This window comes from Corticium candelabrum, chromosome 22, assembly GCF_963422355.1.
Source record: "Corticium candelabrum chromosome 22, ooCorCand1.1, whole genome shotgun sequence".
Classification (NCBI taxonomy): domain Eukaryota; kingdom Metazoa; phylum Porifera; class Homoscleromorpha; order Homosclerophorida; family Plakinidae; genus Corticium; species Corticium candelabrum.
Window position 1 is genome coordinate 2,959,506 of NC_085106.1, and position 14,961 is coordinate 2,974,466.

General features: G+C 41.3%; 2 protein-coding genes across 2 annotated transcripts; one reads left to right on the forward strand and one right to left on the reverse strand.

The window, feature by feature from the left end:
* The first annotated feature begins 23 nt into the window (after positions 1-23).
* On the forward strand, positions 24-10,894 carry LOC134197809 (U3 small nucleolar RNA-interacting protein 2-like). The gene is made up of 14 exons (XM_062667156.1): positions 24-294; positions 354-436; positions 499-626; positions 2,237-2,304; positions 2,371-2,412; positions 2,475-2,601; positions 2,852-2,967; positions 3,019-3,111; positions 3,170-3,270; positions 3,361-3,495; positions 8,393-8,455; positions 8,520-8,812; positions 8,869-8,948; positions 10,632-10,894. The coding sequence occupies exons 1-14, from the start codon at positions 208-210 to the stop codon at positions 10,776-10,778; spliced, it is 1,563 nt and encodes a 520-aa protein (XP_062523140.1). The 5' UTR covers positions 24-207; the 3' UTR covers positions 10,779-10,894.
* Positions 10,731-14,927, reverse strand: LOC134197712 (uncharacterized). Its single transcript, XM_062667058.1, has 8 exons — positions 14,556-14,927; positions 13,936-14,234; positions 13,710-13,864; positions 13,573-13,649; positions 11,696-11,770; positions 11,581-11,634; positions 11,337-11,525; positions 10,731-11,180 (listed from the first exon to the last, which is right to left on the reverse strand). The coding sequence occupies exons 1-8, from the start codon at positions 14,925-14,927 to the stop codon at positions 10,995-10,997; spliced, it is 1,407 nt and encodes a 468-aa protein (XP_062523042.1). The 3' UTR covers positions 10,731-10,994.
* Between the last annotated feature and the right edge of the window lie 34 nt (positions 14,928-14,961).

Here is a 14,961-nt window from a genome sequence, read left to right on the forward strand (position 1 = left end):
CCAAGAATCTAGACTGTGACCGAGTAGGCTAATAGATATAAAATTTATTTACTATAGTATTGATAGCTGCTAAGTATTTTAGATCATCAACTGATTCATAATCATTTTACCGTAAATTTGTAGCATACGGGATACTAATCTCAAGCACATAACCACGTGACCGCATCCTGTATAGGTAATTTGGTAACGCGCGTTACACAAGACAGCATGTCGGAGTTCTTTCTCAGAGAAAAGACTGGAAAACAGAAGCTTGAGAGAAAGAGTTCTAAAGGAAGAAAAACAACGAAACCTAAGGCATAAGAATTAAGCAAAAATCTATGAAAATCTTTGCTTTTGAATTTGCGTCTCGGTAGACATCACAGGGAAGGAAACAGCAGCAGAAGAAAAAATCTTCTGTTTGGAACGAGGAGGTCTCTAGCGACTCAGATATTTCTCAGTAAGCTTTAGATGATACAAGATGACAGTGTGTGTTTGTGATTGTAATGTATACGTACACAGAGGCCCTGGCCATAGAGAAACTGAGAGGTCGCGTCTAACACGTAAGGATGAATCAGATGATGAAGAGACACCACAGAATAAAAGACTTCGTTTGGCAAAGGAGTATCTCGCTGAACTGCAGGCTAAAGGTACATGCAGTTCGAATCTGGTATAATCATAATTGATATCAAATGTATAAGCAAGTGTTAGGGTACTGTACACTTGATATGCATAATAATTTGTGTTGTCTACTGAATCAGTTACGGCTGTGTCCAGCTGTTTACTATAGTTTTTCTGCTTGTTTGTTTACTTGGCTTGTCTATCTGTTTTTGTGTCCGTTTGAATCATTGTCTAGCTCTGCCCATGTGTAAGACAGCGGAAGGTTACAAAACTGTCTGCGGCAGTATTTAACTGCAATCAGTGTAGGAGAATACAACACACATTGCCTATGCAAGAACTGTAGACATTACAAAAAGACATAATGTGTTTGATATCAGACAGGAGAGTACTAACTTAACTGACATACTCTGAAAGAAGAAATTTGTGCGGGAGAAAAATTGTGCTTTTTCTAGAAACATCACTGCTTGTGCGAAATTAATTTGTGCGACAATGAGGCCATGCACAATAAGATTATGCGCAAGGGAAAAATATATGTGGAATTTATTTTGTGCGATGGGCTTGCGATCGCACAAAATCGCACGAATATTCTCCCGCACAAATTTCTACTTTCAGGTTAGTCCACTTTGGACTATTAAAGTCATGTCCACACGAGATCAGAATGGATCACGATCCAATTGGAATAACGAGCATCCACACTGCACTTTCAAAACGATATCTCCGCCTCTTTTGGTATCACGTGACTGATCCAATGTACGTGTGGGTTCTAAAGCGTTGATACAGCGACATAAGGTGAGAGAGAACGAAGATGAGTGAGGAGGGTTAGACGTTCCGACTACACTTCTAGTATACGTGAAGGTAATGCACACTATTTCTAATTGACTTCAGTTGAATTGCGATTCAGTTGCCAGTGTGGACAGGGTTTAAGACTGTAGAGGTAAACATACTGATTGTTTATGCTTTTGTCTGTTAGTGTCTGATGATGGTTTATATAGTTTAGTAGCTGCACCATAGAATTATCAATGGAGTCAAGGAGCTATTGATGCACCGTTGCTATGTACAAATAAAAGAGCTGTTTGTTTGTTTGTCTGTTTGTTTGTCTATTTGTTTGTTTGTTCATTTGTTTCTTTGTTTGTCTGTTTGTTTGTCCATTTGTTTGTCTGTTTGTTTGTTTGTTTATTTGTCTGTTTGTTTGTTGGTCTGTTTGTCTGTCTGTTTGTTTATTTGTTTTCGTTTGTGTATTTGTCTGTCTGTTTGTCTGTTTGTTTGTTCATTTGTTTCTTTGTTTATCTGTCTGTTTGTGTATTTGTTTCTTTGTTTGTATTTGTTTGTCCATTTGTTTGTCTGTTTATTTGTTTGTTTATTTGTCTGTTTGTGTGTTGGTCTGTTTGTTTGTTTATTTGTTTCTTTGTTTGTGTATTTGTTTGTCTGTTTGTTTGTCTTTCTGTTTGTCTGTCTGTTAGTGTTTGTCTGTCTGTTTGTCTGTCTGTTTGTCCATTTGTTTCTTTGTCTGTCTGTTTGTTTGTTTGTTTGTTTATTTATTTGTGTTTGTTTGTCTATTTGTTTGTCTGTTTGTTTGTCTGTTTGTTTGTCTGTTTGTTTGTCTGTTAAAGTATCCAGTCATCTTTTTGTGAAACCACAGAGAGAGAACAAGCCCAAGATGACATACCAGACCACGATGTTGTTGCTCATTATTTAAGGGAAGATGTGGTCAGTGTGACACCAACACTTCTATCTATTGCAATAATGAGTAATCATAATGCTTGATTATCTTAGTTGAAGCAAGCTGGCAAGCTGCAGAAGAAAATAGCATCACAGGTGAGAACATATGGTGTACCAATGACTGTCATCTAGCTGACACAGATGTTTATGTTGACCAGTATAGCAAGCCTGATTCATCTAGTGTTCGGCAAATGAGAGGCCACCGACTTTCAATTACATGCATGGTAATAACTCCTGATGACAAGTTTGTATACACAGGATCAAAGGACTGCTCTATTATAAAGTGTAGGTTATCATTGTATACATAAGGTACATTGTTACACACACACACACACACACACACACACACACACACACACACACACACACACACACACACACACACACACACACACACACACACACACACACACACACACACACACACACACACACACACACACACACACACAACTGCTCGTGAGCAGTGTGTATCTATAAAGTACATAAGCAATATATAAACAATGATAAAATAATGACATATCATTTGGTCTAGGGAGTCTTGACGCATTCAGGAAGGATACTGTAATACCAAGAGCTCTACAAAGTGAATCACATGGCCATGTTGATCATGTTCTCTGCCTTACTGTCAGTTCGGATGGCAAGTTTTTGGTAAGTCAGATTGTCGAATTACTGAACAACTACTGTGTATTGTTTTTGTAGGCAAGTGGTGGGCGTGATAAGATTATAAACATTTGGAGTGTGGAAACTAATAATTGGTTGCACGTCTTTAAAGGCCACAGAGATGCAGTATCTGTTAGTTATTGAACATTTTGTACGATGTGTTGTCAGTACATTGTGTTTGCACTGCCAGGGGTTGGCATTTCGAAGATCGACTCATCAGCTATTCAGCTGCTCTCATGATCGTGCTGTGAAAATATGGAATGTAGACGAAATGGCATATGTTGATACTTTGTAGGTTGTGTGTGTGTGTGTGTGTGTGTGTGTGTGTGTGTGTGTGTGTGTGTGCGCATGTTATGAGTTATTATGCATTATGTGATTTAGGTTTGGTCACCAGGATGCCATAACTGGCATTGACAGTTTAGTTCGAGAGAGGGCAGTCACATCGGGTGGCAACGATCGGACAGTGCGACTGTGGAAAATTGTAGAAGAATCACAATTGGTATTCCACGGTCACAGGTAAAGTACACATGCATTCAGCTCCTCTGTGCATGCTGTAGTACTTCACCTCATTTTACCACGTGACTTTATGTCAACGTCAGGTTTTCAGTTTGTCTGCATACTTTCCTGATTGAATACAAAGAAGCTATGTGACAAACAGGAGCAAAACATTTATTCAAAATGACTTTGACATGAACAGCTGGTCGATGAACTACTGTCTGTCTGTCTGTCTGTCCGTCTGTCTGTCAATACATATATTTTCAAACATTGAACTATTATACACCATCTAAGCAAAGCAACTAAATACTACCCAAGCCAATAGGGCTTGGTTCTACTTACAACTATTTATGTTTATGTTGCTGTCTCTTGAAACAATCTTCTTTATTTTTCTGTCAATCACTCTAGCATTTGATCGTTGTAGACACACAGAAAACACAGATCTCCAGTATGTCTTGAAGGTTGATGCATTTGGCTTTCCGTCTTCGTCTCTTGATAGCTGTGACAGTTTCTTCAAATAGTCTTCAGCTTTCTCTCCCCAACAGCCAAAATGTTCGAAGACTATAGGCACAAATGTTGGTCGAAAACCTCCAGGCAAGAGTTCCTGGTTGTACTTTTTAATCTTCAGATTTTCTCTTCTGGTTGCCGCTGCTCTCTGAGTTGTAGCTGATAAACCTTCTACTTCATTGCTCCAGGGATGCGCTAGAGCAATATCCAATTCAAGATCCATCCCCGATGCCGAATCGAATACAACTATGTCTGATCTGTCTTCAGAATTGACATACCTTCCTCTGGGTTCTTTTACATGATGTAATTGCAGTTGACTCAAACAGTCTGACCATGCTGAAACCACGTTGTTATGGCTGATTACCAGGCCGCCCCCAGTCTTACATGTTATTAGGTGGTATCCATCTGAGTCTAATTCTTTCCCACAGTCACACTGACCAGAAGCCAAAGGCATTTGGCAGCGCAGTCTCATCAAGGATGCCAAGCGGAAATTGAACGGAGATAATGCATGCCATGATGATGATGGTACTGTCAGGAGCCACGCTCCTGCACCTTTGCCTTGCAAGGACTTCATTCAAGATTGGTCTCTAGTCGAAGATGAATTCTGAATAAAACCATTTGACAGAGATTTCATGTATTCCTCAGTCAGCTTGTGTTGTAGTTGTTTCCTGTCATTGATAACTTCTACGAGAGTTTTGTTTTGAGGCAAAACATTGCACAAATCTTTGCTGATGGAACTATTTGAATGATGTGAATTCTGAACTTCATCAAGCAATCTCTCAGCATCAGGAATTCATTTTGCTATTGTATGCAGGGTTGAGACCCAACTAGACAGAAATGCAAATTGTGCTGTAGATGTTAAAGCTGTGAGACCAAATCCTCCATGTCGTATTGGTAAAGTTGCTTGAAGCCACTGTCTGTCTGTTAGATTGCCTCTACCCAAGAGATTGGTGAACGTTGATCTTGTCAGTGTGTCATGGATGGCTGCAGCAGACTCCAAAAGTCTAGGTGGAACAGTTCGTGATAGGAAGTTCATCTGAGTAACATGACAGTGTCTCAGCAAGAGAATGCCACACTGGGGGTCTTGCAGCTGCAACAGCTTACCACACAAATTAGATCCTGATTGTGCAACATCAGAGCAAGATTCGATGATGTACGATGAGCTTCCTATAGGTGTGCCCAGAATTCTACATCCTTGACTTGTGGCTGGTATGGAAGTTGACTCAGAGATGGTGTTAAGCAACGGTGATGAGGAACAATATATCTCACACTTCTTCTCCTCAATCATGAGATTAATGTCGCTGAAGGCAGATCTCAGCCTTTCAAAGACATGAAATACTCGATCAGGGCTGCCAAGGAGATAAACGTCATCCAGGTAAGCCAGAATTGTTACTTCTTTGTTGTGAGACTGTAGATCTTCCAAAATAGGTTGCATTGCAATAGAGAACAAAGCAGGATCAAGTGGGTCTCCCTGGTGCACACCTTCTTGAGAGCTGAGAATAACCGGATGAGATCTCTGAAGATAGATTAGTGGGTTGATGTCAGAGTACACTAGTGCAGCGTGATTGTAAATATCAGGAAACGTAGTAAGCACTTGGTTCAGCAAATGAGACCGGCTTACTGAATTAAATGCATTCTTCACATCAGTTTTAAGTAGAATCCAGTCTTCATGTTTTTCCATAAGAAGCTGCACCTGCTGCATCAATAGCTCTGCACCTCCTTCAACTGAAACACCATGTTGTAAGGGTGTGAAATAGTCTGCAAATTCCTTCCGCTTTTGAAAACAAATAGCTCTAGCAGTGACTCTTCTCCATGTTTCCCCAATTGCTATCGGCCGAACATCCCCATTTGCCTTTGGTAGAGCACTTAATCTAGATGATGAGAGAAGTGGCCGGATCGATATTGGCGGAGATCCTGATGCTATAGCTGCACACACAGCATGCAAATGATCAGAAGTAATGAGCCTGTTTGAAAGAGCTTGGATGTGCTCATACCTCCATCCAGAAGGCCCAGCACTAGAACCTCTAGGAAGTCGTTTGACCACGTTAAACAAATTGACTGCATCAAGATTAATGGCCTCTGTCGTTGTGTTTCAAAGAAATATATTTCCATAAATTGGAACTATTACAAGCTAAATCAAACTACGCAACTCTTAACTAAAAGTCTAATACACGATACAATACAGTTGACCCTGACAGGGTTTTACAATGACTATTTATTAACTAATGAACAAAAACTGAAAGGTGTCCAGTTCCGAACTGCGCTTTTGACCACCTAGGATGTTATAGGCTTCCCTTGACATTACTGAAGCATTCCATCTTTGCAGCTCAACAGAAAGACGACGTCTCCAAAATAATTTAAAGTTGGCAGGATTCTTTCGGCCACTTTCATCTCTTGAGAGATATGAGAGATCGTCTAGATATTTTAGCGCTTTCTCACCCCATCGACTAAAGTGTTTGAACACTAGGGGCACAGCAGATGGTGAGGAACCTTGTGGTAGAATTTCTCGTAAGTACTTTTTGGCTTTGATTTCTTCTCTATGAAGAGCAGCAGCTCCATCAAACAGAGAAGCCTTGCATAGAATGTCAATACTCCAAGGATGTGCGTTGAGGCATCTAAATCAGTGCTTTTCCAGATTGATAGTCCAATACAGTAATGTCTGGCCTGTTGTCTGAATTGCAGTAACGATGTTGTGCTTCATTTACATGATGTAAGTTTAAGCTTCCAAGGCAAGCACTCCATATTCTCACTATAGAGTTGTGTGTGTAAACAGGGCCACCACCAGTTTTACAAGTTAGAAAGTGGTATCCATCCGTATCTGATTCAAGAGACCTTTCACAATCACATGAATTGGACCAAGAACTGAAAGGCATGGTATATCCTATCCTCATCAAGGATGCCAAGCGATAATCACAGGATTCAATTGCAAACTCAGATGAGGAGGGTATAGCATCAAGCCAAGCACCTGCTCCTTTGCCTTGAATTGACCATAACTGAGCTGAATCTTTAAGAGTAGGGGCGTCATTTGACAATGATTCGGCCAAAGACTGGAAATATGTATGTTTCAGATCGTGTTGTAATTTCTGACTACCAACCAAGTTATGAATATCTGATTCTGGAGGAATCACTTGGCAAATATCACGACCAACAGTACCTTGTGGACTAACTAGAATATTAGCCACTAAATTCTCCAATCCATGGAAACGCCACGACAAAGATTGGAGGGAATGAACCCAGGAAGCTAAAAAAGCAAACGGTGAAATGGTAACCATTGAAGTCAATCCAAAGCCACCCAGTCGTAATGGCAGCGCCACTTGTTCTCAGCAAACGGAATTAACATCCAGATCTAAGAGGTCTGTCTGTCTGTCTGTCTGTCTGTCTGTCTTTATTGCCTTTTCTTTGTCAACTCATTTTCTTGTGGCTTCTGTCGACGTCTGCTGTCAGTCAAGGTTGTGCAAGCATCTTTTCCCGCTCTCTGAGCTTAGCGTCTGCCTTTGTCTCGCAGCTGGATGGTCTCTTGTCGTCATTTCTTTGTCCCATCATCTTGTGGCTTCAGTTGGTGTCTGCTGTCAGTCAGGGTTGTGTACGCACCTTTCTTTGCTATCTGAGCTCTGAGTCCGCCTTTGTCTCACAGTTGGATTGTCATTTGTCACCTTTCTTCGTCAACTCATTTTCTTGTATCTACATCTGCTCTAGATGGTCTGTTATTTGATTTCGACATTCAAGGCCAAGTCCATAGTTAATCTATGACTTTGTTGTTTGTTTGCAAGGACTGGTTTGTATTTTTTTAAACCCTAGCATCTGTACAAGTAAAGCCTAGATGAGAATAAACTATCTGTCTGTCTGTTTGTCTTTTTTTTTGTCTGTCTGTTTGTCTGTCAGTCTGTCTGTCTGTCAATACATATATCTGTCTGTCTGTCAGTCAGTCTGTCTGTCTGTCTGTCTGTGTAGTATTAGTAGCAAAGTACATGTTGGTATGAGGACCGTCTTTATTTACTAAAATTCACAGATTGTAAACAGCACTAAAGGAAGGATTTGGACAATATTGTTTGACAGTGTATTGTATCAATGAATGGGTTTGAATCTGCCAGTTAGCAGTTTGATACAGTAATTAGCAATATTGGCTGTTCTAACTTCAATAATAGTTACATGCTCGATGGAGTGTACAGCTTGTATTGTTGTGGGAAGGTGCAATATGTTTGTTAGGTGCAATCTGAACGACTTGCACTTGCTTCACAACACACACGCACACACAGGTGCGTGCGTACGCGTGCGCGCGCGCGCGCACACACACACACACACACACACACACACACACACCACACAGTCACACTCAAACACATACGCAAGCAAACTTGTAGTAAACAATAGCACATTTAATGTCTAGAATAGACTTACTTTGTGGTTTCAGATCCTCAATAGATTGTATAAAGCAGATCAATGAGGATCATTTTATTTCGGGGTCACAGGACGGGTCAGTCATATTTGTACAAATTATATTTGTCAACGACCTACAATGGACATGGATGTTATGTTAGGTCGCTCGCATTATGGAGCTTGTATAAAAAGAAGCCAACTGCTTTGGTACCGGTTGCTCATGGGGGATCACACATATGGACCGACAAACGGGGGCACAAAAAGGATAAAATCGATGAGAATGGACATAGCAGCAACGATAACGCCAGTGAGAGGATATTTAGAGCATTAGCTGGAGAATCGGCTGCTACAGATGACAGTGTAATCGAAGAGAGATCGCCTAACTGTGATGACGGTCTCGAAGCATGGATCACAGCTGTAGCTTCAATACCAAACAGCGACTTCGTTGCTTCGGGTTAGGTTCTTCTATTTTTATTAGGACGATATCGTAGTGATTGAATTTATTGGTAGGTTCATCGGACGGTCATGTGAAATTTTGGGAGTGTGGAGATGGGTGCAAGTCGTTAACGCTACAATTCAGTTACCCTGTGGTAAGTAAGATATGGTATGCATGTGTTTTAGTGACTTCAATTATTAGGATATTTTTGTGTCTGAATGATGTCCATGCTCTCTGTAGAAAATACGTTCACCGTGTTCCCACCTATGTTTAGCATTTATATTAAGGCCTACATGGCAAACAAGTTTTAGCAGAGAGCATGGAATTATTTTGAGATTGTCTGAGAATAAGTTTGTTAGTCGTGTAAGATATTTATTTCCTTTCATTCTTGCAGTGTTATGGGGTTGTACTGTATACCTTATTTCCGCAATTCATACCATGGGACACTATTTTTCATAGTTCTGAAACATGGGCATTATTATTTCGCAAGCACGAAGACTGTTGCATTGTTCGTGTGCAGCAATGCAACACACTACACAAACAACCCAAACAAACTACCTAATCTAATCTTAACAGCCTTACTGGTATGTATGCTTTTTGAGTGTATTCCTGGTCTGTTGCATAGGCTGAATCTTCATTGTCAGTCAGTGATTCTATCTGGGTGTTCATTTCATCTCACCATCAGTTTGATAGACGCGCATGCATATAACTGGGTTTGAATACTATCCCAGTGGGGCACTAATCGAGCATGGGGCATTATTATTTCGTTATACAGTCACCATGGGGCATTATTTGAGCATGAAACACTATTTGCGGAAATACGATATATAGTAACAATAACATTTAATGATTTGTGGGTGGGGAGGGTCTAGATGATATTATTAAGATGTCGATGAAGCAGAAAATTGAGGGTTTTTTGTTTGGACATTAGAGGGAGGGAGTCAAATATATCAAGCCATGTTGCCATTGGCTCTAGTGTCAAATTGTACAGTATCAACTGTGGCTTAATAGAGATCTCTTTGCTACCATATGCAAGGCTCTCTCACAGTGAAAATTTTTGACATCTTTTATACTCATTATGCTTCCTTACTAATTGGCAGGGCATGCCTAATCAATATGTTTCATCAGGAGGGAGGAGGTTGAATATAATAATGTTGTGGCGATTGAAGTAATTCATTCTTTCCCTTGTACCTACTTGGAGCAGAGGCAATCAGTTCAAGGACACCTGGAACACTACAACAAGGCTATAATGAATAATTTATTGTATGTGTGTTTGTTTGTTATAGTGTAGGTCATTTAATTAATTGGGGTACTGGCTAATTGGGGCACTGGGAGAGGCAATCTGAAGACTGTTACAAGAACACCCTACTTGATTAGCAGCAAATCACACATAAAGGTATGCATTCTATTAGACAAGAATCTGTTCTCACCCCAGCAGTGCTTTGCCAAACATTCTTTCACAGAAGATACTGATGATTATATGGACATGTCCAGGATGTGGAAGTATCCCAGTCTCCCCAAGAGACCACATGGCTGGAGCTTCTCTGAAATGCTTTGAAACACCCATTCTCATAGGATTGTTTTGACTACTAGTAGAATGGGTCATTATTAGACATTCTTGAACAGATATCACACTCATTATATGGAAGTCACATCACCAACTTAGTGATCCCAAGTTGGAATATGGGATTCCAATCAACAAGAACAAAAGTGCCCCAATTAGCCAGATTCAGGGAATTCCAGGGTTGAGAAATTTTACAACCCTCACTTTTCAGAAACAATGACTTTACCTGTATTTATAGTCTTGGTGTTGTCCAACTTTCTGATCTTGTTTTAGATTGGCTTTGTCAACGCTCTTGCTTTTGCCCATTCGGGCAGCTTCGTGGCAGTAGGGGTCGGTCAAGAACATCGGCTTGGTAGGTGGTGGACATTGAAGGAAGCAAGAAACAGTTTAATTGTTATTCCCTTACATAAATCCAACTGAACTATTTTCACGAAAAGCTGATTGGTAGATATCGAAAACAAGTAACTACCACTACATCTTTCATAACGTTACTACTCCAGTTAAATAATTTGACACAATATATTTACAAACGGTCATACCCTGTTTCTGACATTTCTTCATGTGCAGCCAAGGTTTGTTCAGCTATTAACACAGTCTATTCCTTCACAATATGTACACGAGATGGTTGAAATTGGTCTATGAGCCCGTTTTGCACTCCCACAAGTGAAGGGTACACTCCACTTTATTGCTTGGTTTTTCGGTTATTTGGGGCAGTGAGCACTGACAGACGTAAGCAGTCTCCTTATTTACACTGGTAACTTCCAAAGTTGCAGTTGCCTCCATAGTATTAGGACTGCATGTCATCCCAGAAATAACATATCCCTGTAATTGAGATCACATTATTTTGTAGGTGTGTGTGTGTGTGTGTGTGTGTGTGTGTGTGTGTGTGTGTGTGTGTGTGTGTGTGTGTGTGTGTGTGTGTGTGTATAGCATGCCCACGCTTATGCAGGCTGTGTATGGCTGAGATGCAATACTTGCCAAAGTGGGGGCCAAAGTACCCGTAGTGCACTTTCGTGAAACAGTAGTTTGTGAGGAACATATCTCTCTTCTTGACTGGCAGTTGGAAATTCCAGGTAGACCTCTCGATCCATTTACTCCTGGTTTTCCCTGTGGTCCTGCTGGACCAGCTGGACCACGAGGACCAACCACAGACCCGAGCTCCTGAATCTGGAACAACATAGACTACCTAGTCACTGTCTGACAGAGCAGATTGGGCACTTACTTGCATGTTCAGGCTTTTGTTGACTGAATTAATAAGAGCAAGAGCATCAACAACCTATGAGATGTGGAATGCGTTATTTCCACAGTGTCAGCACATGTCGTTGTTGTACAAATACCTGAACATCTTGTCCAGCAAGAATGCTACCAAGTTGATTTATTCTCTCATTTAATGTCAAATTAATTGTGTCCACCTTCAGAGACAAAATAACAAACAAGGCAGAGTTACTTATCCTGACTAATAAAATTCTGGATGAAATTATCTTCCTTATAATCAGTAATGATGTTGGAGTGTATTTGTCTGGGATAAATGTATTAGAAAACAAGAAAAATTGTTACCTCTATAATCTGATTGTAGTGACTTAGTTTGATTCATGGTTACAGTTGCCAAGGAGTTGCATCAGTCAGTTGTGTTGCAACTTACATTGGAAAAAAGGCTCTCATCTCTCATGGGGAGATAAAATTTCCTGGATTTCCACTTAAAATGGTCACAAATGTGCCTTATGTAATCACAATGTGACATGCTAGACAACCAGCATAACATTCTTTAATTAGCCCTAAATGTGACTGGATGGCACAGTCCAACCTCAAGGGGCATGGCTCTAAGTGGAAGTTCTTTCTTGGCCAGATTGTATGTTATCTTGAGTGCACCAATCAAATCCTTTTAAGGCACATTCCTCTTTGAAACACTTACTGAATTCCCTTATCATTCTCAGCTCTTACTCTTGCTATTTCACAAGCAACTGCTTGTCTGGTGCATGCTGCTGTGTATTTCGATAACATCTTTTCTAAGAAGTGTGCACTCCTCCTTGACCAAGTACCAGTACAACTTAGTTGGTTTGTCTGATATTTGTCTGATAATGAGCACCTCAAACCACAAACTTTCCAGTTGTCAGGAGCAACCGAGGATACTGAGTCATCCAACCTGCCATGAAGGAACCTTCTGTGCCAGTCCTTCCTTACCTTTCTTCTAGCTAACAACCTCACTTGAGTCTACAGACAACGAACCAATACATTGCAATTCATGGAACTGCTTCCAAAAGACTCAAGAAGAGTTCTTTGACCCTTCATCATGCAAATGTAACTTCATGGTCTAACAAATATGCAACAGGCAAATCTTGCATGCCCACTCTCAGCATAGCTTGAGGAAAGTTTGGAACTAGGAGGCAAGTAAACTTGCCACATAAATGCTGTGCTTTCCCTCTTTAGTGCTTTCCCTCTTTAGTGCCTTCCCTGCTACATTGTACAGTACTGGTGGTAACTGGTCAGCATTCCTGAGGAGTGATGTAGAGCCCACAATGTTATGATGACTTATTGGGTCCACCAGAATAACACCTCTATCAGATTAGTGTTGACTTCTACTGCTGCCTCTTATGATTATCTGCTTGATGGCGGGGACAGGGCTATTTTTCTTCTTGTTCCTATGATATTTATGCTAAAGTTGAGATAACTCCTAACTCTCTGATTTTAGTTCACTTCTTGGAAGGGTATGAATGAACAGTGACTACAGTGCAACTGATGTCAGACACATATGAACTGTTACATCCAAAAACTGATTCTGCAGTCTTGTTCATTATCAACTGAATTGGAGATTGATTAGTGTCCTAAAATGCAATCCTTGCTGCACAAAAAGTAGACATAGACAATCAGTTCCTAAAGGAATCTGATTGTCTATGTTTACTTTGCAGAATCTGTTTTCTCAATCAACTAGACTGACTTTCCACACCAGATTAGAAAGATGTCACTGAAATATTTTGATATCTGATCTCCAACAGTAAAAGCAAGGGTACCCATACACTACTAGGCATAGTCACCAAACAACCCAAACAAGGCACTAAAATGTGCATACGCAGCCTTCCTGCTAGACATACACATGGCGGTATTCTCAAGCAAGATATAATTACTAAACATATACAATTCCATACATTAAACACATTCTTGACATCTCTGCTTGATTTCATTAGCTTAAATTTGATACAGTATACTTTGTACAGACCTGTTGCTGCAGAGAACTCGACCTTAGAGCTGCAGTAGTTGGCTGCTCTTGTCTTGGACTTTGTACTCCTCCTTGTACTGTAGTAAAGAATACACTTAGGCTGCAAGAAGCAAATTGCATGTACACAGCGCACTCACTCGGGTCTGTGACACAGCTGCAACCTTCCATCTGCAGTTTCACTGCCAAACCTATTCCTCCAGCACTCGTCAAGAAGAGAATTACTAGCGATATGTAGACACATCTCCACCGCCATCTTTGGTCGTTATCCCATTGATGATACAAAATGGCGGACCTACGGGCATGCGGGGAACGAAAACTATCCGTTATATGTGTCTATAATAGCATCGATTTGCCTATCACAACCTTCGTTTGACGGAAGTATCGTATAGCATATTGTCACTTTCCTTCGTGTTTCCTGAACGATATCGCATCGACGTCGTCACGGAATCTCTCATGTCGCCTCGTTGAGGTGACCATATGTCTGTGCCAGCATTCTCTGGCATACAAGTATCATAGTCATTACGGGGTAAACTGCCCGCTGTATTGCTCTGCTGACGTTTAGACGGTCTTTCACTGTCGGGGGGAAGCGGACGGACACTGACGTACGGCGGACACGGACTGCTCGGCACATCGTCCCCTCCCTCGTGCTGAGATTGCGGCGGCTATATAAACATTCCAACTAATCGTATGGCTTTAGTTATGCATTAGAGAAAGCGTTCTCATTCGGTAATGGCACGCACAACAATAACAATTACAAATGTAAGTCGCAACGCTATAGTACCCTCTGGCGGGAAAATGCTTTCGGGTACGGCGAAACTGGAGAACGTAACGCTGAAAGTATACTGCAAAACGGTGGTTACTGTGTACTGCAGCACCAGCGTTTCCTGTGTACTGCACTACCAGCCGTTTCCTGGGAGAGCATTTTCAAGATGACAACGTGGCAACCGCATGTGTAAACTGTCTAACAGCTCCTGATATCTAACCTGCCGAAGAGGCGTTCCAGTTGGAGGCTGACCGTAAACTGGATTGAACGACGGAGTGTATGCGGCGTTAGACGGCGCTGAACTTCGTGCTCCCTCGTCAGCGACGAAATCGTAGTCCGGATCCGCCTTTTCGTCGTGCCGCTGGTCCATTACTTGTTCGGGTTGTGCCGGGGAAGTTGGGACAACCTGTTCTCTGTCCGCTGTTGTCCTGTAAAGGGGGTTGTCCAATAAAACAGGCTGGAACGCTACGAATGACGTGTCCAGTTGTGTCTCCTGACTCGGATTTGCCGTTCGTTTCCTAAATGGGTTTCTACGCATGTCTTTGCTAGCCCGGAAGCAGTCGGGTCGTACACAAGTGTGGAATGTACACATCGGGAATGAGTCAACCCCCGCAGGTGGTAACACC

Bases quoted from the DNA above. Each gene is read 5' to 3' on its own strand.
- LOC134197809 (XM_062667156.1), top strand. From the start codon at position 208: ATGTCGGAGTTCTTTCTCAGAGAAAAGACTGGAAAACAGAAGCTTGAG. The intron at 2,602-2,851 runs GTAGGTTATCAT...CATTTGGTCTAG, and splicing joins GGACTGCTCTATTATAAAGT to GGAGTCTTGACGCATTCAGG. The intron at 8,949-10,631 runs GTAAGTAAGATA...ATCTTGTTTTAG, and splicing joins TACAATTCAGTTACCCTGTG to ATTGGCTTTGTCAACGCTCT.
- LOC134197712 (XM_062667058.1), bottom strand. From the start codon at position 14,927: ATGTGTACATTCCACACTTGTGTACGACCCGACTGCTTCCGGGCTAGC. The intron at 13,865-13,935 runs GTTGTGATAGGC...GCATGCCCGTAG, and splicing joins GATACTTCCGTCAAACGAAG to GTCCGCCATTTTGTATCATC. The intron at 11,526-11,580 runs GTAAGTGCCCAA...ATGTTGTTCCAG, and splicing joins ACAAAAGCCTGAACATGCAA to ATTCAGGAGCTCGGGTCTGT.